The 25,869-nt window shown below is 44.3% G+C and overlaps 1 protein-coding gene across 2 annotated transcripts; it reads left to right on the plus strand.

Annotated features, from left to right (window-relative positions):
• Window positions 1-24,668, plus strand: WFIKKN1 (WAP, follistatin/kazal, immunoglobulin, kunitz and netrin domain containing 1). Of its 2 annotated transcripts, none has more exons than XM_056534256.1 (2): window positions 1-84; window positions 19,660-24,668. In XM_056534256.1, the coding sequence occupies exons 1-2, from the start codon at window positions 76-78 to the stop codon at window positions 21,148-21,150; spliced, it is 1,500 nt and encodes a 499-aa protein (XP_056390231.1). In that variant the 5' UTR covers window positions 1-75; the 3' UTR covers window positions 21,151-24,668. The 2 variants fall into 2 exon arrangements, with proteins under 2 accessions (XP_056390231.1, XP_056390230.1); XM_056534255.1 differs by lacking the exon at window positions 1-84 and adding an exon at window positions 17,399-18,130.
• Window positions 24,669-25,869: the final 1,201 nt, after the last annotated feature.

Raw genomic sequence — 25,869 nt, forward strand, 5'->3', positions numbered from 1 at the left:
CTATAAGCAATGAAATAAAAGTTTAGCACCAGGCTGGACTGCCACCTTTATATAGGACACGCACCTTGTTGAAGCATGATGGAGGTATAATTCAGGGGTTCGTATGAATGTTGACCATGCAGCTATACTGTATGGCAGTGTTTCCTAACCAGGGTGCCTCCAGCTGTTGCAAAACTACAACTCCCAGCATGCCCGGACAGCCTTCGGCTGTCCGGGCATGCTGGGAGTTGTAGTTTTGCAACAGCTGCATGCACCCTGGTTAGAAACCACTGCTCTAATCTGATCCTTTACAATAGCGTTTCCTACCTACGGCTGTCCGGGCATGCTGGGAGTTGTAGTTTTGCAACAGCTGGAGGCACCCTGGTTGGGAAACTCTGCTGTTGATGCCTTTTAGTAAATGATTAGAACATCTTTTCTTGTATTGCACTCTTCCCCTGTTATTCTGCCTGGAAATGAATGAATAAATTGACAATTAGGTGTCGCCGTCCCTCTTGTCACTGGGGTGTGTCCTTTACCCATCGACTCTTCTAAAACCGTTTCAGGATCCATTTATACATCATAACTGAGATACCAAGTCCCAGCTGACTGCTGGTGTAGAGACCCGAACTGAAAGTATCATAGCATCTGATTATTTTAATTCAAGTCAATAGACCCTCTGTCAGGGTTGGATCTGTGCTCACATTTTTATGTGTGTGAGAATGCAGCCTTAAAGGGGTACTCCAGTGGAAAAAATATATATATATATTTTTTTTTCACACCAACTGGCTCCAGACAGTTAAAGGGGTACTTTATTTTTTTTAAATGAACTGGTGCCAGAAAGTTAAACAGATTCGTAAATTACTTCTATTAAAAAATCTTAATCCTTCCTGTACTTATTAGCTGCTGTATACTACAGTGGAAATTATTTTCAGTTTGGAACACAGAGCTCTCTGCTGACATCTCTGTCCATTTTAGGAACTGTCCAGAGTAAAAGGAAATCTCCATAGCAAACATATGCTGTTCTGGACAGTTCCTAAAATGGACAGAGAAGTCAGCAGAGAGCACTGTGCTCGTGATGGCAGCAGAGAGCTCTGTGTTCCAAAAAGAAAATAATTTCCTCTGTAGTATTCAGCAGCTAATAAGTACAGCAAGGATTAAGATTTTTTTAATAGAAGTAATTTACAAATCTGTTTAACTTTCTGGCACCAGTTGATTTAAATAAAAAAAAATATATATATATATATATAGTTTTTTCATCTGAGTACCCCTTTAAACAGATTTGTAAATCACTTGTATAAAAAAAAAATCTTGATCCTTCTATTACTTATCAGCTGCTGTATACTACACAGGAAGTTCTTTTCTTTTTGAATTTCCTTTCTGTCTGACCATAGTGCTCTCTGCTGACACCTCTGTCCATGTCAGGAACTGTCCAGAGCAGGAGCAAATCTCCACAGCAAACTGCTCTGGACAGTTCCTGACATGGACAGAGGTGTCAGCAGAGAGCACTGTGGTCAGACAGAAAAGAACTGTACAACTTCCTCTGTAGTATACAGCAGCTAATAAGTTCTGAAAGGATTAAGATTTTTTAATAGAAAGAATATAAAAATATGTTTAACTTTCTGGCAGTTAAACCAGTTGATTAAAAAAATAATAATTTCCACCGGAGTACCCCTTTAAACTGTAAAGGACACACAGACAGTTGTCAATGTAAACATTTCCAGGAGGAATAACAGAGGCACGATGCAAAATTGTAAGAAAAGTTCTCCAGACAAGTTCTCTTCGAAGGTTTGCAATCTACCGTAATTTACTGTATAGGTAGGGTCATACACAGCGCATCTGCAGCGTGTTTCAGGCTGCGGATGAGCCGACGGCGAAAAGTGAACTCCCTCCTGCAGCTGGGTATACGTGGCTATCCAGCCGCAGCAGGGAGCCTGCTCTGTCTTCAGCGCATCCACAGCCTGAAATACACTGCGGATGCTCTGTGTTACCCTACCCTTAAAGGGGTACTGTGCTGGAATTGTTTTTTTATTTTTTTTTTAAATCAACTGGTGCCCTAAAGTCACAGATTTGTAAATTACTTCTATTTAAAAATCTTAATCCCTCCAGTACTTATCAGCTGCTGTATGTTCCAGGGGAAGTTGTGTAGTTCTTTTTAGTCTGACCATAGTGCTCTCTGCTGACACCTCTGTCCATGTCAGGAACTGTCCGGAACAGGAGAGGTTTGCTATAGGGAATTTGCTCCTGCTCTGGACAGTTCCTGACATGGACAGAGGTGTCAGCAGAGAGCACTGTGGTCAGACAGAAAGGAAATTCAAAAAGAAAAGAACTTCCTGTGGAGCATACAGCAGCTGATAAGTACTGGAAGGATTAAGATTTTTAAATAGATGTAATTTACAAATCTGTTTAACTTTCTGGTACCAGGTGATTAAAATTTTTTTTTTTCCAGCGGAGTACCCCTTTTAAGCAGCATGACTACAACTCCCAGCTGAAGAATCACAGGGTAGGAAACGCTATTGTAAAGGATCAGATTAGAGCAGTGGTTTCTAACCAGGGTGCCTGCAACTGTTGCAAAACTACAACTCCCAGCATGCCCGGACAGCCAAAGGCTGTCCGGGCATGCTGGGAGTTGTAGTTTTGCAACAGCTGCAGGCACCCTGGTTAGAAAACACTGGATAAGAGTAAGCAGCCCAAGCCTAGGGTAGTGGGTGACTTTAGGTGCTCCCCAATGTGTGGCATTAGAAGTCACATGATTGTCTCTTATACACAAGTTACCTAATCAAAATACCATTGAATTGTTTGGTGCCCAGGCTGCCTGTCTATGAAGCATGTTACTGGCTATAAGGACTCCCTGCCAGGAACGTTGCTGAGAAATCGGGCATCGCCGAGCCTTAATGATCGCACCACATCTTCCGTATCAATCCCCAAAAGCTTGTGCGCAATAGTTATGTCAAAACCAAAATCCAGTTCTAATCAGAAAAAGGATTCAGGGTGTATTAACCCCTTTCTTTCTTTGACTCAGGGCGTGAATGAAAGTGATGGATAAGTGAAGAATAAGCTATCAAAGCGAGCTAGCGGCCATCTTGGGTGCTGCCATCTTGGGTGCGGCCATCTTGGGTGCGGCCATCTTGGGTGCGGCCATCTTGTAAAGCAGGACAACGCACTTTACTTCTTTAGGGAGCAATAACCTCTCCGGGTTAGTCGCCTGATCAAACCGATATTGCTCCAGCTCCCAATATGGCTGTCTCCATGGTTGGAGTTTAAAGGGCAACCCCAGTTAGGTCACAAAGAAGTGTAGATTGCGATGGATGTAGAAAGTGACGTTTTCACTTGCTTTACAGCTGCTGCATGTCATAGATACTATCAGTGTTACCCAACCAGGGTGCCTTCAGCTGTTGCAAATCTTCAACTTCCAGCATGCCCGGACAGCCTTTGGCTGGCCGAGCATGGTGGAAGTTGTAGTTTTGCAACAGCTGGAGGCACCCTGGTTGGGTAACACTGGCCTATATCACATTTGCTGCCAGACTGGTATTGATCTGATACTTGCCCTTTCTCATACAGTATAGCATCATCTTCCCATCATAGACGTATTGCGGTGAAAGGATGTTGATGGTATGAAAAACAATCTGGTATGTCCGATAGTGTATACAGATATATATTTAGTCCGTGCGTTCCGCACCCCTGAGACTTTTTTTTTTTTTTTAAACTTAAAGGGGAAGCTCCCTTTTTTTCAGTCTCATACTGCACCGCTGTCTTCTACTTATCCTTTAAAGGGGTACTCCATTGGAAAACTTTTTTTATTTATTTTTTTTTTTTTTTAAATCAACTGGTGCCAGAAAGGAAAACACATTTGTAAATTACTTCTATTAAAAAATCTTAATCCTTCCAGTACTTAATAGCTGCTGAATAACTACAGAGGAACTTCTTTTCTTTTTTGGAATACATAGCTCTCCACTGAATCACGAGACACAGTGCTCTCTGCCGACATCTCTGTCCATTTTAAGAACTGTCCAGAATAGGAGAAAATCCCCATAGCAAACATATGCTGCTCTGGACAGTTCTTAAAATGGACAGAGATGTCAGCAGAGAGCACTGTGGTCATGATGTCAGCAGAGAGCACTGTGTTCCAAAAAGAAAATAATTTCTTCTGTAGTATTCAGCAGCTAATAAGTACTGGAAGGATTAAGATTTTTTAATGGAAGTAATTTACCAATCTGTTTAACTTTCTGGCACCAGTTGATTTAACAAAAAAAAAGTTTTCCACCGGAGTACCCCTTTAACATTGCAGTGTGGCTGATGTCCTTTCTATGTGAGATATTAAAAAAACATGGCTGCTTTCCTCTTTGCAGGGGTCATCTCGGGAGCCACACCGAACACGAGACCAGAGGTAATCTGCATTCTCCTCCACTGCTACATTAAAGGGGTACTCCGGTGGAAAACTTTATTTATTTATTTTTTTTAAATCAACTGGTGCAAGAAAGTTAAACAGATTTGTAAATTACTTCAATAAAAAAAAAAATCTTTATCCTTCCAGTACTTTTTAGCAGCTGTATGCTACAGAGAAAATTATTTTCTTTTTAAATTTCTTTTTTTGTCTTGTCCACAGTGCTCTCTGCTGACACCTGATGCCCGTATCAGGAACTGTCCAGAGCAGGAGAATATCTTCATAGCAAACCTATGCTGCTCTGGACAGTTCCTGACACAGACAGAGGTGTCGGCAGAGAGCACTGTGGACAAGACAAAAAAGAAATTCAAAAAGAAAAGAATTTACTCTGTAACATACAGCTGCTAAAAAGTACTGGAAGGATAAACATTTTTTAATAGAAGTAATTTACAAATCTGTTTAACTTTCTGGCACCAGTTCATTTTAACAAAGCTTTTTCCACTGGAGTACCCCTTTAACTTGGCAATGTTCGGAAGCCCCATAGAGAAACAATAGAGGAGAGGCCCAGCATGCACACTGCTGCTCAATTCACTTGGGGGACAATTGACCTGCGTTCTCATGATTGTGATGGTCCTACCAATCGGCTGATTTATTTAAAGAAACAGCTTCACCCCTGTCCTCAGGTTGTGTGTGGTATTGCAGCCCAGTTCCATTGAAGTCAATGGATCAAAGTTGTAATGGCAGACACAGCCTCAGGGCAAGGGTGGCGCTTTTTATTTTTATTTTTTGGGAAGAAATCGGCTCTGTTGGTTAAGTGCTTAATGTGATTTGCATTATGGGTTCCTAATTCTTTTCCACTGTATGGAGATGCGTCATATTAATGTTCAAAACACTAATGGCTTAGTCCATCTTCCACACTCTACCGTAAGTCTTTGTGTATACCGCCTTAACGTTCTGCACCCATTCTTGCCTCTATGTTCAGAAGCAACCCACTTTAATTTGACGTCGCCATCCCTTTCCTCCATGTTACCGAAGAGCAGAAGGAGCAATGTGGCGGCTAGATAGGAGTCTGCAAAAATGACAGTACAGCTAAGGTTTACTGCAGGGTTTCCCAACCAGCGTGCCTCCAGCTGTTGTTAAACTACTACTTTCAGCATGCTGAGTTGTAGTTTAGCAACAGCTGGAGGCACACTGGTTAGGAAACACTGCTGTACACCTTATCTGTACCTGCTGTTTATTATCCATTGTTCACGGTTATCAGCCATATCAGGATGGGAAGAGGCTGACGATAGTCTAGAAAATCCCTTGCGTCATGATTTTCTGCTTTCTCGCGAATCTTCTGATACATTTACATCTGTGTGTGTGTGTGTGTGTGTGTCTGATATCAGAGGCTCTGGGCATTGGGTTTGGTTGGCGCTTTAAAGGGGTACTCCGGTGGAAAACTTTTTTTTTTTTTTTATTTATTTTTTTTTAAATCAACTGGTGCCAGAAAGTTAAACAGATTTTGTAAATTACGGTACTTCTATTAAAAAATCTTAATCGTTCCAGTACTTATTAGCTGCTACAGAGGAAATTTTTTTTTTTTTTTTGAACAGTGCTCTCTGCTGAATCACGAGCACAGTGCTCTCTGCTGACATCTCTGTCCATTTTAGGAACTATCCAGAGCAGCATATGTTTGCTATGGGGATTTTCTCCTACTCTGGACAGTTCCTAAAATGGACAGAGATATCAGCAGAGAGCACTGTGGTCATGATGTCAGCAGAGAGCTCTGTGTTCCAAAAAGAAAATAATTTCCTCCGTAGTATTCAGCAGCTAATAAGTACTGGAAGGATTACGATTTTTTAATAGATGTAATTTACAAATCTGTTTAACCTTCTGCCACCAGTTGATTTAAAAAAAAAAAAAAAGGTTTTCCACCGGAGTACCCCTTTTAAGACGCTTCAGTATATGAGTTGACATTCCATCTCTGGCTTTGTCTCCCTTGGTTAGTTCTTTGTGATCTCATAGTTTGATGTGTAAGAAGATCATTCATATGCATCATTTATATCAACCGTTTGTGCATCTTTGTCATTGTTTCCAAAACAAAGTGCCTCCAGCTGTTGCAAAACTACAATTCCCAGCATGCCCGGACAGCCTTCGGCTGTCCGGGCATGCTGGGAGTTGGAGTATTGCAACAGCTGGAGGCACGCTGTTTTGGAAAACGATGATCTATGTCAACAGCATTCCTGACCAGTCACACGCAACCTGGCATTCTGAGACATGTAGTGCGACAATTGCCAGAGAGCCCAAAATTATACTTGTACATTGCCTACGTCCCGTCTATAGCTTTTGGGTTAGCCTATTGGTAAAAAGCTCAAATGATGGGTTAAAAATGGAATTGGGACTAGTCTTTCATTCCAGCATCTGTAGTTACTGCTGCTCCATGCCAGTCTAGCATTCCTGCTCTGCACCCTTGTATGGTATAGGGCTGAACCATCCAACTGTGAAAAAAACCATGATATATTATATTTTTTTTCTAAATAAATTAAAACCCCCTGCGTAAAATGAATGTGTATGTGGAGTTTCTTAAGAATTTGTAGTTTATTGCAAAGAAAAAAAAAAAAAAGTTCTACTTTGTCATGTGTTGTTATAATGCTAAGTTTCCACACACAATATTTTTGACTGCTTTTTTTTTTTTTCTTTAATTTTTTTACCCTATAAAAACAAAAAAAATTAAAAATAAATTAAAAAAACTGTCCTATCTTGCACTACCAAGATCGCAAAGGAGAGAGGAATGGTAAGCCTCTGCCCGACAGCTCTGGTGAAGACTTAGTCATGTTCGTAAATGTTGGCACCCCTGAAATTTTTCTAGAAAATGAAGTATTCCTCACAGAAAAGGATTGCAGTAACACATGTTTTGCTATACACATGTTAATTCCCTTTGTGTGTATTGGAACTAAACCAAAGAAGGGAGAAAAAAAAAGCAAATTGGACACAATGTCACCAAACTCCAAAAATGGTCTGGACAAAATTATTGGCACCCTTTCAAAATTGTGGAAAAATAAGATTGTTTCCAGCATGTGATGCTCCTTCAAAACTCACCTGAGGCAAGTAACGGGTGTGGGCAATATGAAAGTCACAACTGTAAGCAGATAAAAAGGAGAGAAGTTCACTTAGTCTTCGCATTGTGTGTCTGTGTGTGCCACACTAAGCATGGAGAACAGAAAGAGGAGAAGAGAACTGTCTGAGGACTTGAGAACCAAAATTGTGGAAAAATATCGACCATCTCAAGGTTACAAGTCCATCTCCAGAGATCTAGATTTGCCTTTGTCCACAGTGCGCAACATTATCAAGAAATTTGCAACCCATGGCACTGTAGCTAATCTCCCTGGGCATGAAAGTTGTCAACGCAAGATAGTCCGGATGGTGGATAAGCAGCCCCAAACAAGTTCCAAAAGATATTCAGGCTTTCCCGCAGGCTCAGGGAGATCAGTGTCAGTGCGAACTATCTGTCAACATTTAAATGAAATGAAACGCTATGATGGCAGGAGACCCAGGAGGACCCCACTGCTGACACAGAGACATAAAAAAGCAAGACTACATTTTGCCAAAATGAACTTGAGTAACCAAAATCCTTCTAGGAAAACATCTTGTGGACAGATGAGACCAGGATAGAGCTTTTTGGTAAAGTACATCATTCTACTGTTTACTGAAAACGGAATGAGGCCTACAAAGAAAAGAACACAGTACCTAGAGTGAAATATGGTGGAGGTTCAATGATGTTTTGGGGTTGTTTTGCTTCCTCTGGCACTGGGGGCCTTCAATGTGTACAAGACATCATGAAATCTGAGGATTACCAACGGATTTTGGGTCGCACTGTACAGCCCAGTGTCAGAAAGCTGGGTTTACGTCCGAGATCTTGGGTCTTCCAGCAGGACAATGACCCCAAACATACGTAAAAAAAAGCCCCAGAAATGGATGGCAACAAAGCGCTGGAGAGTTCTGAAGTGGCAGCAATGAGTCCAGATCTAAATCCCATTGAACACCTGTGGAGAGATCTTAAAATTGCTGTTGGGAAAAGGCGCCTTCCAATAAAAGAGACCTGGAGCAGTTTGTAAAGGAAGAGTGGTCCAACATTCCGGCTGAGAGGTGTAAGGAGCTTATTGATGGTTATAGGAAGCCACTGATTTCAGTTATATTTTCCAAAGGGTGTGCAACCAAATATTAAGTTATGGGTGCCAATAATTTTGTCCAGACCATTTTTGGAGTTTGGTGACATTATATATTTCCTCCCTTTTTTGATTTAGTTCCAATACACACAAAGGGAATAAACATGTGTATAGCAAAACATGTGTTACTGCAATCCTTTCCTGTGAGAAATACCTAATTTTCTAGAAAAATTTAAGGGGGGCCAACATTTACAGCCATGACTGTATCTCCCTAAGAACAATTGGGTCGGCTGTTGAAACCCAACATGCCCATTCCTGCTTCCCCCCCCCCCCAATATCATCTGTTGAAGGAGAGTTGGTAGGCCCTACTTTGGAATGTCCCAAGGAAAATATGCCGGCACTAAGACTGCACGGGATATGCCGTCCCATAGACAGCAATCATTCCGTGTGGAGTCCGCAGAAAGAATGAACAGGTTAATTCTTTCTACGGACACAAAAATTGGAATTTCCATGTCAGAAATATCTGCGGGACACTGCTGCTCTGGAATCTCTGTGCAGAACCCCAATGCGGAAGTAGCAGTATGGCTCTATAGCAATGTCATGTTTGACCTGGGTAGTAATATTTATTTGTTTTTTACCCCTCCGGGGTGACTCTTTTTGAAGAGGTTTATATAGGAAAAGAAAAACAAAGCTAATTTCTTCCAAAAGAAGCACCACATCTATCCTCAGGCTGTGTATGGCATTACAACTTGCCTCCATTCACTTCAATGGAACTGAGCTGAAATACCACAGTCAGCCTGAGGACAGGGGGTGGTGCTGTTTTTGAAAGAAATCTGCTCTGTTTTCCTATCTCAAAGGCTGTCTGGGCATGCTAGGAGTTGTAGTCTTGCAACAGCTGGAGGCATCATGCTTAGTATACCCTTACATAGGCTCAAATACCTTCCTACACTTTTCCAGGCTTCCAACAATGACCACCTGTTCTCGTCCACCCAAAGACGGCTTGTTCACATAACCACCTCCAGGATTTTCACCCATTTTTGCCATTCTTTTCTGGAATTCCCTTCCGCCCCCTTCATGCTGACTATGAAGCCGCTTTATCCCTTTGAGGCCGAGTTCACAAGCCATTCTGTGAGACCCGTTCTGGGTATAATGTGCCATCGCAATAAACAAAGCATTACCGTATTTTTCGTCATATAGGACGCACCGGCGTATAAGACGCACCCTATTTTTTGGTGCAAAATCTAAAAAATTAAAGATTTTGAACCCAATAGTGGTCTTCAACCTGCGGACCTCCAGATGTTGCAAAACTACAACTCCCAGCATACCCGGACAGCCGTTGGCTGTCCGGGCATGCTGGGAGTTGTAGTTTTGCAACATCTGGAGGTCCGCAGATTGAAGACCACTGCATAGGAGATAATACTCACGTGTCCCCGCCACTCCGGACCCGTCACCGCTGCCCTGGATGTCGCTCCATCGCTGTCGCCGTGTCCCCGTCGCTCCGGAATGTCTCTGCTGCCGGCCGGGTATCCTCGCTCTCCGTCGCCGTCATCACGTTGTTACGCACGCCGACGCACGTACGGGACGACGTGATGACGAGGAAGGAGAGCGCCGGCCATACAGGGGATCCCTGAACGGAGAAGACACCGAGGAGGCAGGTAAGGTCCAACCCGGTGTCCTGTAAGATCTAACCCGGCTATTCAGTAGGGCTGTTTGGGACCGCCGCGGTGAAATCGCAGCGGTCCCGAACAGCCCGACTGAACAGCCGGGTTAGTGTCACTTTCGCTTCAGACGCGGCGGTCAGCTTTGATCGCCGCGTCTGAAGGGTTAATACAGGGCATCACCGCGATCGGTGATGTCCTGTATTAGCCGCGGGTCCCGGCCGTTGATGGCTGCAGGGACCGCCGCTATAGGGGTGTATTCGCCGTATAAGACGCACCGACTTTTTCCTCCCAGTTTTGGGGAAGAAAAAGTGCGTCTTATACGGCGAAAAATACGGTATATAGAATTCTGTCCGGATATAAGGGGGTCTCCTAACCCCCTAAAAATCCTTAAGACCAAAATTTATATTGAAATTAGTCTTTCCAGTCAGACATCCCATTGTGCTCCATGTCAGCCCCCTCCCCAAAATGATGTGATCTGATGTTCATTCATCCAAACGGACCCCTCTGACTCTTGTATGAGACATTGGGGAAGATTTATCAATACAGAGTTGTCCATAGCAACCAATCAGATCGCTTCTTTAATTTTTCACTGGCCTTTTCAAAACTGAAAGAAGCGATCTGATTGGTTACTATGGGCAACTGGTCGACTTTTCCTCAGCCCAGGTCCTCTTAGGGTGCATGCACACCACGTTTTTGCAATACAGTTCCCGTATCAGGTTTTTGATGAAAAACGGATTCTCCAAAACCTGACTAAACTGTATCAAAACGTGTGTACAAATTTCAACCCGTATACAGTTAAAAACATATACGGTTTGAAAAATGGTTTCCGGTTACATCCGTTTTTTAAGAAAAAAAGTATACGTTTTTAACTTTTCACTCCATTTTGAATAAAGTTTCACTTGTTTGATTGAAATTCCAAGAAAAAAAACTGCAAAGTCAAAAAACGTATGGTGAAAACCGGATGGAACCGTACGCACATATGGTTCTATACGGTTCTCATTGACTCCTATGTTTTAAAAAAACGTATACGGTTTAATACAGTTTTTCACCCGGACCAAAAACCGTGAAAGGCTATGGTTTTGGGTACGGGGAAAAAAACTGACAAAACCGTACAGGATGCAAAACGGACACAGCCTGATGCATCTTTTGGCATACGGTTTTCAATGGAGAGTCAATGCATACGGTTATCAATACGGTTCCATGCGGTTTTCACATTGAAAACGTATACGGGAACTGTATTGCAAGAACGTGGTGTGAATGCAGCCCTTACATTGAGATTCATTAAAACCTGAGCAGAGGCTTAGTTGACCAGTTGCCCATAGCAACCTATCAGATCGCTTCTTTCATTTTTGAAAAGGCCTCTGAGAAATGAAAGCAGCAATCTGATTGGTTGCTATGGGCAACACAGCAGCTTTTCCTCTGGACAGGTTTTGATAAATCTCCCCCATTGTCCTCCCAGTACACGTGTATGAGGCACTCGACAATATGATGTCTGTGTCCCCACGGAGTGTCTACCAGATACTCATGTAGGGTCACAGCTGGGGTTTAGCCCTATTAATGGCCGCCCTCACTATTAGCAGGCCAGGATGTGTGCGGTGGTAAGGACGCCTTTGTTTGTGGTTGCCCTAAAGGCAACAGGCTGCCCGGGTCCTCAAGGCCTCGGCGAGGTGAACAGATGGGACAGCCGTGTATTTCTTTTCTTTAATGGAACATTAAGTCTGAAAATGAGACGTCTAGCATAAAACACAAATCTTCTATCTGTCACGGGCTCATTGCAGGCACAGACAGGAAAATGGATATGACAGCCTTGTCCTTCTATTAAAAGCTTCTTGCTCATGAATATAACAATCCATAAATTACTATTACTACCCACAAGATCGGGCCAGGCGGTTGTATGGAAAGACTAAAGCTACTGCAATCATAGACGTATTCGGGACCCTATTAACCCATGGCCGAGCCCCTAGGCCAGTGGTCTCCAAACTGTGGACCTCCAGATGTTGCAAAACTACAATATACAGCATGCCCGGACAGCCAACGTAGTTTTGCAACATCTTGAGGTCCACAATTGCGGAGGGGGGTGTATTATGGGGGTGATGAGAGGTGCAGGGGGGGTGCAGGGGGGGTGTATTATGGGGGTGATGAGAGGTGCAGGGTGTGTTATGGTGGTGATGAGAGGTGCAGGGGGGTTATGAGAGTGATGAGAGGTGCAGGGGGGTGATGAGAGGTGCAGGGGGTGTTATGGGGGTGATGAGAGGTGCAGGGGGGGGTTATGGGGGTGATGAGAAGTACAGGAGGTGTTATGGGGGTGATAAGAGATGCAGGGCGTGTTATGGGGGTGAAGAGAGGTGCAGGGGGGGTTTATGGAGGTGATGAGAGGTGCAGGGGGGGTTATGGGGGTGATGAGAGGTGCAGGTGGGGTTTATGGGGGTGATGAGAGGTGCAGGGGGGGTTTATGGGGGTGATGAGAGGTGCAGGGGGTTATGGGGGTGATGAGAGGTGCAGGGGGTGTTATGGAGGTGATGAGAGGTGCAGAGGGGGGTTTATGGGGGTGATGAGAGGTGCAGGGGGGTTATGGGGGTGATGAGAGGTGCAGGGGGGGTTTATGGGGGTGATGAGAGGTGCAGGGGGTTATGGGGGTGATGAGAGGTGCAGGGGGTGTTATGGGGGTGATGAGAGGTGCAGGGGGGGTTTATGGTGGTGATGAGAGGTACAGGAGGTGTTATGGGGGTGATAAGAGATGCAGGGTGTGTTATGGGGGTGATAAGAGATGCAGGGGGTGTTATGGGGGTGACGAGAGGTGCAGGGGGGGTTTATGGGGGTGATGAGAGGTACAAGAGGTGTTATGGGGGTGATAAGAGGTGCAGGGGCTTATGGGGGTGACGAGAGGTGCAGGGGGGGTTTATGGGGGTGATGAGAGGTGCAGGGGGGTTTATGGTTGTGATGAGAAGTGCAGGGGGGTTTATGGGGGTGATGAGAGGTGCAGGGGAGTTTATGGGGGTGATAAAAGATCAGGGGGGTTATTGGGGTGATAAGAAGGAGGGTTATAGTAGTGATGAGGAGAGGTGTGGGAGGGGGGTTCTAGTAGTGATGAAGATAGGTGGGGGGTTCTAGTAGTGATGTGGAGAGGTGCAGAGGGGGTTATAATAGTGATGAGGAGAGGTGCTAGAGGGGGGTTCTAGTAGTGATGAAGAGAGGTGGGGGGGTTATAGTAGTGATGAGGAGAGGTGGGGGGGTTATAGTAGTGATGAGGAGAGGTGCTAGAGGGGGGTTCTAGTAGTGATGAAGATAGGTGGGGGGTTCTAGTAGTGATGAGGAGAGGTGCAGGGGGGTTATAGTAGTGATGAGGAGAGGTGCTAGAGGGGGGTTCTAATAGTGATGAAGAGAGGTGGGGGGGGTTATAGTAGTGATGAGGAGAGGTGGGGGGGGTTATAGTAGTGATGAGGAGAGGTGCAGGGGGGTTATAGTAGTGATGAGGAGAGGTGCAGGGGGGGCTATAGTAGTGATGAGGAGAGGTGCCGGAGGGGGGCTATAGTAGTGATGAGGAGAGGTGCCGGAGGGGGGCTATAGTAGTGATGAGGAGAGGTGCCGGAGGGGGGCTATAGTAGTGATGAGGAGAGGTGCCGGAGGGGGGCTATAGTAGTGATGAGGAGAGGTGCCAGAGGGGGGCTATAGTAGTGATGAGGAAAGGTGCGGGAGGGGGGTATAGTAGTGATGAGTAGAGGTGGGGGGGCAGCAGTCGGACCCCCACCAAAAAAAAATGGGCTGCTTATTATAAAATGATGGCACCGTTTTCAGTCCCTGTCCCTTATGATGTAATATACTCTAGGTAAGGAAAGCCCAAATCCCAGCTCCCCGCCGATTATTGACGGACTTCTTCCTATGCACAGTTAGTCACGTGGCAGAATATTTTTGGGAATGTCCGCCTGGAAAATTTCAGGCGGACATTCCACAAACAGTGGGCGCCAGTAGAATCCTATTGAAAACAATGGGACTCTGCTGCAATGGAAAGGGGGGTACTCCGGTGGAAAACATTATTATTTTTTTAATATATTGGTGCCAGAAAGTTAAACAGATTTGTAAATTACTTCTATTTAAATATCTTAATCCTTCCAGTACTTATTAGCTGCTGTTTGCTCCACAGGAAGTTGCGTAGTTTTAGGAACTGTCTGGAGCAGGAGCAAGTCCCCATAGCAAACCTATCCTGCTCTGGACAGTTTTTGAAATGGACAGAGGTGGCAGCAGAGAGCACTGTGGTCAGACTGGAAAGAACTACGCAACTTCCTCTGGAGCATACAGCAGCTGATAAGTACTGGAAGGATTAAGATTTTTTAATTGAAGTAATTTACAAATATGCTTAACTTTCTGGCACCAGTTTATTTTAAAAAAAATTGTTTTCCACCGGAGTACCCCTTTTCTGCCACTCCACCAATGCTTGACATATTTCTCCCTATAAGGCCATGTTCACACAGTGAAATTTCCAAGGCGGAAAAATCCAGTTTGGAAATTCCATTGCAGCAGAGTCCAATTGTTTTCAATAGGATTCTGCTGGTGCCCACTGTTTGTGGAATGTCCGGCTGAAATTTTCCGGGCGGACATTCCAAAAAATATTCTGACACATGACTAACTGTACATAGGAAGAAATCCGTCAATAATCGGCGGGGAGCTGGGATTTGGGCTTTCCTTACCTAGAGTATATTACATCATAAGGGACAGGGACTGAAAACGGTGCCATCCCTATATGATGCTGCCTATATCTGCTATGAGCAAGCATAGATTTGTGTAGTTTTTTGCGCCATTTTCTGGTTTAAAACTTGTTGTCTACGCTCCTCCTGCTAAACCCTACCCACTGTTTTGTGGATATGAGATAATATAATGGGCTTCCGTTTATAAAGACTGTCTGACAGGAAAATTGGCATCATTGCCTATAGCAGTGGTCTCCAACCTGCGGACCTCCAGATGTTGCAAAACTACAACTCCCAGCATGCCCGGACAGCCGTTGGCTGTCCGGGCATGCTGGGAGTTGTAGTTTTGCAACATCTGGAGGTCCGCAGGTTGGAGACCACTGGCTATAGCAACCAATCAGAGCTCGGTTTCATATCTTCCTCCGATGATGGTCTCGGCTACAGAATATGGGGGATAGTACAATAGATGGGGTCTAAATATGGGGTCTAAACTAGGGATCGACCGATATTGAATTTTCAGTGCTGATACCGATAATCTGTGACCTTTCAGGCCTATAGCCGATAGATATTCTGGTATAAATTATCGGCTATTCCCCCCCCCCACTCGGCCCTGCAGAAGCCGCTACAGATCAATGATTTAAAGCGGGCATTTTAAATCAATGAACTGCAGCGGCTTTTGCTTGGCCAGAGACCGCCGCTGCCGTCCGCTTCTCTCCCCCTGCCTGTCCTGGGGTCCTCCCTAGTCCAACCACCACCACCGCCGCTGCCCCATTGCCTCCCCCATCCCCGATTTTATAATTACCTGTTCCCGGGGTCCGTGCTACTTCTGGCTCCAGCGGCGTCCTGAGCTGTCACTGTGCGCACTGACGGTGACGTCGCGTTGAGAACGTCACTTGTCATTGCGCGGCGCAGTACGCAGGACGTCGCAGGAGCCAGAAGTAGCGCAGACCCCGAGAACAGGTAATTATAAAACCGGGGATGGGGGAGGCAATGGGGCAGCGGCGGCGGTCTCTGGCCGGAGCATTATCAGCATATCGGCAAGGTAATTGCCAATACCGATAATGTCCAAAATCATGAATATCGGCCAAACCAATAATCAGTCGATCCCTAGTCTAAACCATAGATCCCGAAGTCTGTGCACAGAATTTATCAAGAGCCGTGCGACTTTTGATAAATTAGGCGCACAATAGACCGGCCTAACCCTCTGTAGTTTGGTCTATATTGATGCGGGACATAGACAGCTTTGATAAATATATGTGTGTAAATTTTCTGCCTATTTGAAGCCCATTACTTGCCCCGTGACTATTGCGATCCCATGCAAGTCTACAAGGCAAGCTATGAAATTAAAGGGCACTTCCTGGCAGCAGGATATGTATTTAAATCTTTCGTCGAGAAATGAAAGCGACATTTTTTTTGTGTGAATTTTTAAACCTTTCGGGAGAAATAATCAAAAGCCGTCTATTGTCCCCCATACCAATCAATCAGAGTTGAGCTTGTTAAGATATGAACGCTGAGCTCTAATTGGTTGTTATGGGCAAAAAAAAAAAAGATTAAGGGAGATTTAGCAAACCCTGAGTAGAGGAAGAGGGATGCAGTTGCCTATAGCAACCAATCAGATTGTTCCTTTCAACAAGAAAAAGAAAATGAAAGGGACAAGATGATTGGTTGCTATGGGCAACCGCACCACTCTTCCTCTACACAAGTTTTCATTAATTTACCTAATTACTACTAGATCGTTTTCAATTACCCTCCCACCCTTGCCACAGTTCACAATAGGGACAGGGAGTAGTGAAAAGCGTGCGGCGGAATATGTTATCACTTAATAAATAATTATTACTATGCGCAAAGCTTTATTGTTCTTTCCCTTTCAACGATTCTTTTTTGTTTGGTAACTTCAGGACCTGGCATAATCGGCCCCAGTGCATTGTGGATCTTGTAGTTCCTTGATCCTTTTTCAAGGTCTTTAAGAGGAATGGGCTGGATTGTCAGGGAGATGTCAGTGCGGGGACTGAGTATGCGTGGGAAGGGGTTAAATGGCAGAGGCCTTTGATCCCCTTCATTTAATGTCTGCCAGAGAGGGGAGGGGGCTACAGACTGGAAGCCACCAACACTGAATGAAAGGAGACAACAAGGGGTGGAATTGGGTTACTCCCCCCATCACCCACCCCTATCACAGGGAAGCTGTAGGCTCCTTCCCTCCTCCTCCTCCTCCCTTCCACACTGTACACCTCTGTGGCACACACATGTAGACAGACTCCCTCTGTCTCGTTGGCACGCTACACCTCTGTCACACACGCCATGCCTGGCACGCGCATTCCCAGATCTACCCTAACAATGGGCACACTCTAAGTGTGCCACCCAGTAGTCTTTACAAGCAAAAAGAAAAAACCATACATACGAGACAAGGCACCATTGCCCTGGGGGCACACACACACACACACCAGTTGCTGCAGCACACACTCCACCAGTGCATATGCCACAATGCCCTGGGTGGCACACATACCCACCTAGGTGACACAATTGGTTCCGTTACACCATCACTTAGGACCCGTGCCAATCACTCCGTAGTAAGCAACCTGGGCACGCACACATATGCACCAGTCTGCCACTTCTGCCTGCTGTCCTCATCACCCCCTATAAAAACAGACACACTACCCCCCTCCTCACACAGACACAGGGTCTGCTCCCTCCCATCCAGGATCCTGTTTAGAAAGTTATCCTGTCAGGGGCGGGTGAAAGGAGGACAAGAGGGGAGAGACTGGGCACTTCACACAACACTCTGGAGACTGTACCCACTAGATGTCTTGTTGCCTCTGTCTGGATTGGCATTTTGCATCACCTGGCATACATACCCCCTGAAGGAAGATACCTAAGAAAGGTTAGATGCCCCCAGATATACTCGGCACACATGTACGTGGCAACATTGGCGCCAGTGTGGACTATGATACATACACATATCATACATAATGCAATATTCGAGGCTCCGTTCCTATAATACATCATGTAATAGCATCATAAAAATATGTCATGCCAGGCTCACATGCAGAACCCAAAACATGTATAGGATATAGCGCCTAGGACACGTGTTGCGTGATCTCGACTCGTAGTGGAAGGGAGATGAGGACTATACTTTATTTTGTTCTGCTTTGCCTACAAGAAGCCCAACATGCTAGTTGCAGTTCAGCCAGAGGGCATTTTGGCATCTGCCCTAACCAGCTGAATGCCAACTTGTGGGTGGACGCCCAAAGCACCTGTGAAAGGGAATGTGAAGCCGATCAGGTAAGAATGGGTTAACCCGCCGAACCGGCTTTTTTTTTTTTTTAGCCCTTGAATTAAATTTATTATGTTAGTGCATTGTGTTGGATTTTGCTTGGTACATGTGTGACACTAACACAGAATACCATGTCCTCGTAACCCACTAATAGCAGATGTAGCAGAGGTGAGTTGATATTTTATACAGTGATATCATAATGCGTTGTGTGTGGTTTTACATAGGACTGCTGATATACCTTAGGAATAATCATTCCTTAGAAAGATAACACAACAACTCAGAAAGTTATATGACAAATTCAGCTATGCTATGTGTATATGTGTGTCTAGACCAGTGGTCCCAAAACTGTGGACCTCCAGGTGTTGCAAAACTACAACTTACAGCATGCCCGGACAGCCGCTGGCTGTCCGGGCAAGCTGTAAGTTGTAGTTTCGCAACATCTGGAGGTACACAATTTGTAGACCACTGGTCTAGACAATGGCCATATCTATCTATCTGTCTATCTACCTCCCTATCTGTTTTCTATTTCTCTCATATCTAACTACCTATCTGTTGTCTATCAATCTATCTACCTACCTCCCTATCTGTTAGGTAGGTAGATATGAGAGAAATAGATAGGGAGGTAGATAGACAGATAGATTGATATACAACAGATAGATAGGTAGATATGAGAGCAATAGATAACAGATAGGTATGTAGATATGAGAGAAATACATAGCTAACAGATAAGGAGGTAGATAGACAGATATTGATATACAACAGATAGGTAGGTAGATAGATATGAGAGAAATAGATAACAGATAGGGAAGTAGATAGACAGATAGACAACAGATAGGTAGATAGATATGAGAGAAATAGATAACAGATAGGGAAGTAGATAGACAGATAGATAGATAGATAGATAGATAGATAGATAGATAAAAGATAGGTAGGTAGATATTAGAGAAATAGATAGCTATCTGTTGTCTATCTATCTATCTATCTTACTTCCCTATCTGTTATCTATTTCTCTCATATTTATCTACCTACCTATCTGTTGTATATCAATCTATCTGTCTATCTACCTCCCTAATTGTTAGCTATCTATTTCTCTCATATCTACCTACCTACCTGTTGTCTATCTATCTGTCTATCTACTTCCCTATCTGTTTTCTATTTCTCTCATACCTACCTACCTATCTGTTGTATATCAATCTATCTGTCTATCTATTTCTCTCATATCTACGTACCTATCTGTTGTCTATCTATCGTCTTGAAATATGATCAATAGAAGGTGACAAGATCTCCTAAGTGCAGAAGCCTCCAAGCTATGGCTTTTCGTTTGTCTTGTACCTACAATTCCCAGCATGATTACGTTTCTCACCAGTCACAGATTGCTGTCCTTGAACATCCGATAAAGCAAGATGCAAATGCAAAGCAGGGAATGCCAACCAGATAAGGTGGCAGGAAGAAGATGCCTCCTTTGCCATACAGCATTGAAAGGGTTAAAGAATGATGGGTTATGTATCATTCACATTTTTTCACTGTTCTGTTTTAGGATTGTGAACCATTCGAAAAATGTTGCACCAACGTTTGTGGCCAACGGAGCTGTGTGGCGGCACGCTACCCTGATTCCGGTCTGCCAGCACCTGACGCCATCCATCCTGTCACCTGTGCAGGTTTTGTCTGTGCTCAGCAGGGTTCTGTCTGTGAGATGTGGGAAGGGCGCCCAGTCTGCCGCTGTCGGGAGCGATGTGGAAAGCAGCCAGGATTCACCTGTGCCTCAGATGGTTTGACATATTATAATCGCTGCTACATGGATGCTGAGGCATGTGCCAGAGGTATCACGCTAGTGGAAGTGCCATGCAAGTTTGTGTCTTCTTGGCCCCTAACTACAACAGCACCTTCTGAAACCACGCTCCAGCCAACCCAACCATCAACTCCCTTGGAAGTACCAGTGCCTCCAGCCTTGTACCATTCGCCAGCACCACAATCGGTGAACGTGGGAGGTACTGTAGGTCTGCAATGTGAGTCTAGTGGACGTCCACGACCCGAGATCCTTTGGGAAAAGTTGGGTGAAGGCCCTGCTGCACCACTCATGCGCCCAGACCAAATGTATGGCAACCTTGTGGTGACCAATTCCGGCCAACTTGTCATTTACAATGCTCGCCCAGAAGATGCTGGCATTTACGTTTGCATGGCGCGGAACTCTGCAGGACTTCTCCGTGCCCAGTTCCCCCTCTCTGTTGTGAAGAAGGGTAAAACTTCAGGGGCGGCACCTAACCAGCGTCCAGTTCACCCCTCTGAATGTCTCAAGCTCCCAGATCATAGAGATTGCCATGGTCTTCGAGTCCTTCGTTGGTACTATGACTCACAAAGTGGAGACTGCCAAACCTTTTATAACAAGGGATGCTCAGAGAGTACCAATGTCTTTCAAACTTATGAAGAGTGCAGATTATCATGCCAGCCCCGACCACCAGACCTCTGTACATTACCACCTGTAAGAGGACCCTGCAAGGCTCTACAGTGGAGGTGGGCTTATAGTCCTCTAATGCGCCAGTGTTTTTCTTTTATTTATGGTGGATGCCATGGCAACCAAAACAACTTTGAGAGTAGACAAGTATGTGATGATCGTTGCCCTCTGCCACGTACTAAGCAATGTCTGGGATGCCATCTACGTGGACGACTTGTGCCTAGCTTGTGCCGTAGTGACTTTGTGATTGTGGGGAGGCTTGAGGATTCTGGGGAGGAAAGAGTGCTACGAGTGGTACTCCTAGAGGTACTAAAGGATGACTACATGGGCCTACATCTTTTCCATACCAAGTACTTGGAAGTGACAGTGGGGGACAGTGGAGATGGTGGCTGCATGTGCAGCAGTCTTGCAGGTTCAGGAGACAGTCAGCTTTTGATAATGGGTGAAGTACAAGATGGCATGGCTTTATTAGGACCCACAAGCTATGCCCGGCCTGCCAATGAGAAAAGACTGAGGAAGGTCAGAGACATGCTTGAAAAGGGAACATGTCAGATGCTGAACCGATTCCAGGACTAAAAATACAGTGAATCCTCCCAAGAAGACCATTCCTTAAAGATGATCACCCCCATCTAGACTGCTTTTTACTGTGACCAATTACTGTCCATTTATAGCTAATAGAAGCTACCCTGTAGAAGAAAAAAAAAAAACTATTTGACCAAAGAGCACATTTTTAAAATGTTTAGTGGAAACCCCTTAACAATCGAGTCATATGTGCTCTGAATCGTCTGGAAGCAGATCTGCACTGCTGCACCAAAGTGGAGCAGGAACGAGGAGGAGACTTGTAAGGACATTAAGGGAGACAAAATGGCACATCAATGGAGCTCATAAAGCAGGCAAAGTAGCATTCCCAGCTTTAGTGGGGTTCATTAGCTAGAAGGCAGGAGAAATTAAAGCTATACAGGCCATATGAGGGCCAAGAATGCTAGGCTCCAGAATTGAGATGGAGAGCCATGTTGGGGACAAGATGAAAAGCCGAGCATGGGACCATGAATGAGATAGGGAGTAATGATGGGGACAAAGGATAAATTAGAAAACGTGTGGGACCATGATTGAGATTGAGAGCCATGCTGAGGACCAGGATTCAGATTGGGGATCCATGCAGCAGACCAGGCATGAGAAATTAGTCATAATGGGATCACTATTGGAATGGGAACCATGCACCACACAAGGAATGAGATGGAAAGCCATGCTGGGGACTTGGACTGATATGGAGAGCCATGCAGGGGTCTAGGAATGAGATGGGTGGGTCATGCTTAGGACTAAGAATGAGATAGGGAGTTATACTGGGTCCTAGAAATGGGGAGCTATGCTTGGAATGAGTAATACAATAAGGAGCCATTTTGGAGACTAGACATTATATGGGGATTCCTGCTGTAGACTAGAAGTGAGATGGCAAATCATGCTGTGGACCAGGAATGAAATGGGGAACCATGCTGGAAACCAGGGAAAAGATGGAGAGAAATGCTTAGGTCTAGGAATGAAATTGAACCATGCTGGGGTCACAAAGAAGGTTGAGGGCAATGCTAAGAACTGGAATGAGGTAAGCAGCCATGCTGTGGACTAGGAATGAAATAGGGGCTAGGACCTGGACTAAGATGGGAAGCCTTGCTGGCGACCAGGAATCAGATTGAATACCATGTTAAAGCCATGGAAGGCTAGAAATCAGATGAGGAATCGTGCTCTTGTCTAGGAATGAGATGGGAACTGTGATGGGGACTAGGAATAAAGGTAATGAAAGAGCTTTATTGATCATTCAGTCGTCATTACAAGTCATACAATAAATTACAATCACACAAAGCATGAAAATACAATATACAGCACAGGTTTCCTAAACTATACACCGTACCACATGCTACACTAACACTCCGCGCCATCACTCAATATCGAAGAAACAAAGTCTAGAAATAAACTGGGAAGTTGTGGTGAGGATAAGGAATGAGATGGTGAGCAACACTGGGAACCAGAAATGAGTTTGGTATCCTTGCTGGGGATTGTGAATCAGATGGAGAGTGATGTTGGGGACAAGGAATGGGAGCGGAGTCATGCTGGGGACCTGTAATTCACCACACGATAAAATACATTATTTATAATTATTTATGTGCTCTACGTGCTTGTTAGCTCTATTGGACACATTAACCAGCATTATACTTGTTTCTTTGATAGAGCACCTCCATAGAACACCGCTTTGTTGTGCAAATTTGGGTGGTCAGCTCAAAGAGGGTTCACTATACAAGGGATACCATGGCGTCCTGTACCTAAGGAATTTATAAGGACAAATAATCCCAATGCTGGTTGTTCAATGGGCAATCGTGCCTCCACGATATCACTAGTAAATTTATAGGCTACTGATATCCTTGAAGGGGTACTCCAATCCCTTTTTATTAGAAGGGTCCCCTGACAAGAATATGATTTCCCGCTGCTAGAACCTCCAGCTGTAATCAGGGAGGAAACGTAACAGTAAGTGCTCAAATTTCCTGCAGTGCCTCCACAGGGGAAAAACAGCATTACACAACACTTACTTAAAGCGTACTCATCATTTCGGGTACTTTTTTTTTTTTTTATACTACTACTCCACACTGTCCAGTGTATCTACGTGTGGAGTAGTACTAGTTGTGGCCTTTATATGAATTGCATATGTCATTTTTTACCCCTCTAAAGGCTCCATTTCTAAGTGTAAGCTTTGCCTGAACTAAGCTCCAGAGTGGATGAAGACTTGTCTCTATGATGGCTTCCATACGCTACATACACACAGAAAACAGGAAATCCTGCTTTCTTACCTCTCTGTAGCAAACCTTTAGAAGTGGCAGCAGCATTGAGGACATTGTAGTGCAGTACTAAGCAGTGTAAGCTGTGAACCCAGCTCTGGGAGTAAGCCTGCAGCATATTTGTCTGCACTTCTCCCAGTGCTTTCTTTTATTTTTTTTTAATCTCCCCTCTCAATAGACTTCTATAGGCAGTGTAACTTGATCTCTCAGTGAAGCTGAAAGCCCTTTTTACACTGTTGTATAGATTCCAGTGGCAAACTGATAGGAAGTCGGGGGGTCCTATATTTACTTGTACTATTGATTCATGCAAAGTTGAAATGTTACACCTTAAGTCACTAACCACTCTAACTGTACCTTTTAAAAGTAGGTCGCTGATCATGTGATGTATAAACTCAACAGTTTACCATTTTTGTAAATATATAAGTAGCCCTTCTAAATCGTCAATGTAATTTAGATGACATTTTCTAAAGGACAATTTCTTGTATAAATGACACCAAATTTATCTGTTGTCGTTTTTCGTTATATTGTACCCGTTGTGTATTTTCTATTCTATTAATAATTTTATACATTTTTTACTTTCTGTTGGTATAAATAAATTAAAATAACACATTAATATAGTCCATTCCCAGAGTCTTTCAGAAAACTTGTGAAATATATTAACAATCTGGGTCTTTTATTTCCGTCTACTATAAATAAATGTAAAATAAATCTCCCATTAAATGAGGAAAGGTAGTGCATTACCACAAGTGACCACATGAGGAAGCACCAGGCTTGAATTACACTTTTACCCTATTCAGAATGTGGATCACAACATTTGGCTTTCTCTTTATTGGGTTAACAAAAAAAATTCACAGGCCCCTGTGACTTACTAGACCTGTATATGTCAGAAGTATATTGACATCATAAATCATAGTTAAATACTACTGTGCTCCATATCCAAAACGACATGCTGGGTGTCTGTGCTTGGCAAGCATGGGCCCCATTCATTTTAAAGGCCCAAGTGTAGTCAGCTAGTGCTTGGGTCATTTTCTGAGCGTATATAAGTTTTGACTCGGATGTAAAGCGTGGCTTGCAGCACTTTTCAATCTGCTCGGATACATTCGGAAATGACCCGAAGGTAGTCACTAGCTGACTACATTCGTGTCATTGTATGGGGCCCATGCCTGTCCGAGTATAGATAGGTCGGCATGTCATTTTGACAATTTCCTGGCATATCTGTGCCTCGGAGGCACAAACCATGATGTGACAACCCTGCCTTAAAGGGGTACTCTGCCCCTAGACATCTTATCCCCTATCCAATAAGATGTTTGATCGCTGGGGACCCCCACGATCTCGGCTGCGGCACCCCAGACATCCGGTGCACGGAGCGAACTTCGCTCCGTGCCGGATGACTGTCATAGTGCGGTGGAGGCTTGTGACATCATGATCACACCCCCTCGTGATGTCACGGCCACGCCCCCTCAATGCAAGCCTATGGGAGGGGGCGTGACGGACGTCACGCCCCCTCCCATAGATTTGCATTGAGGGGGCGTAGCCGTGACATCACGAGCTTCCAACGATGCACCCGACGCTCTAAACGAATGCCGGGTGCAGGAGGGAGATCACGGGGGTCCCACCGCTTAGGGTATAAGATGTCTAAGGGCGGAGTACCCCTTTAACTATGTTCTGTGGGTCAATATAAGTTCTCAGATACTAAATTACTATAGCCTTTAGGTTTTACTACTTTAAAACAAGCTTTTTAATATATTGCTTGGTATTGCCAAATTCTGACCTCTATAAAAGTTTTTATTTTTCCATCCAAGTAGAGCAGGTCACGGCATTAAAGGGGTACTCCGATGGAAAACTTTTTTTTTTTGTTTTTTTCAACTGGTGTCAGAAAGTTAAACAGATTTGTAAATTACTTCTATTAAAAAAATCTTAATCCTTCCAGTACTCATTAGCTGCTGAGTACTACAGAGGAAATTCTTTTCTTTTTGGAACACAGAGCTCTCTGCTGATATCATGACCACAGTGCTCTCTGCTGACATCTCTGTCCATTTTAAGAACTGTCCAGTGTAGGAGAAAATCCCCATAGCAAACATATGCTGCTCTGGATAGTTCCTAAAATGGACAGAGGTGTCAGCAGAGAGCACTGTGGTCATGATGTCAGCAGAGAGCTCTGTGTTCCAAAAAGAAAATAATTTCCTCTGTAGTATTCAGCAGCTAATAAGTACTGGAAGGATACATTTTTTTAATAGAAGTAATTTACAAATCTGTTTAACTTTCTGGCACCAGTTGATTTAAAAAAAAATAAAAAAGTTTTCCACCGGAGTACCCCTTTAAAGCAGCCGACTCCAATATGCAAAAAGCTGTGATCTTTTATTGGTTACCAACAGTGCAGCGTTTCGGCTATAACTTAGCCTGACATTCTTGACAAAGGCTAGGGGATAAGATCATCGCTGGAGGCTCATGACGTCACGGTCACGCCCCC

This window comes from Hyla sarda, chromosome 8, assembly GCF_029499605.1.
Source record: "Hyla sarda isolate aHylSar1 chromosome 8, aHylSar1.hap1, whole genome shotgun sequence".
NCBI classification, from domain to species: Eukaryota; Metazoa; Chordata; class Amphibia; order Anura; family Hylidae; genus Hyla; species Hyla sarda.

Coding starts and splice junctions, on each gene's coding strand:
- WFIKKN1 (XM_056534255.1), top strand. CDS start 17,969: ATGAGGACTATACTTTATTTTGTTCTGCTTTGCCTACAAGAAGCCCAA. Junction 18,131..19,659: donor GGGAATGTGAAGCCGATCAG/GTAAGAATGGGT, acceptor GTTCTGTTTTAG/GATTGTGAACCATTCGAAAA.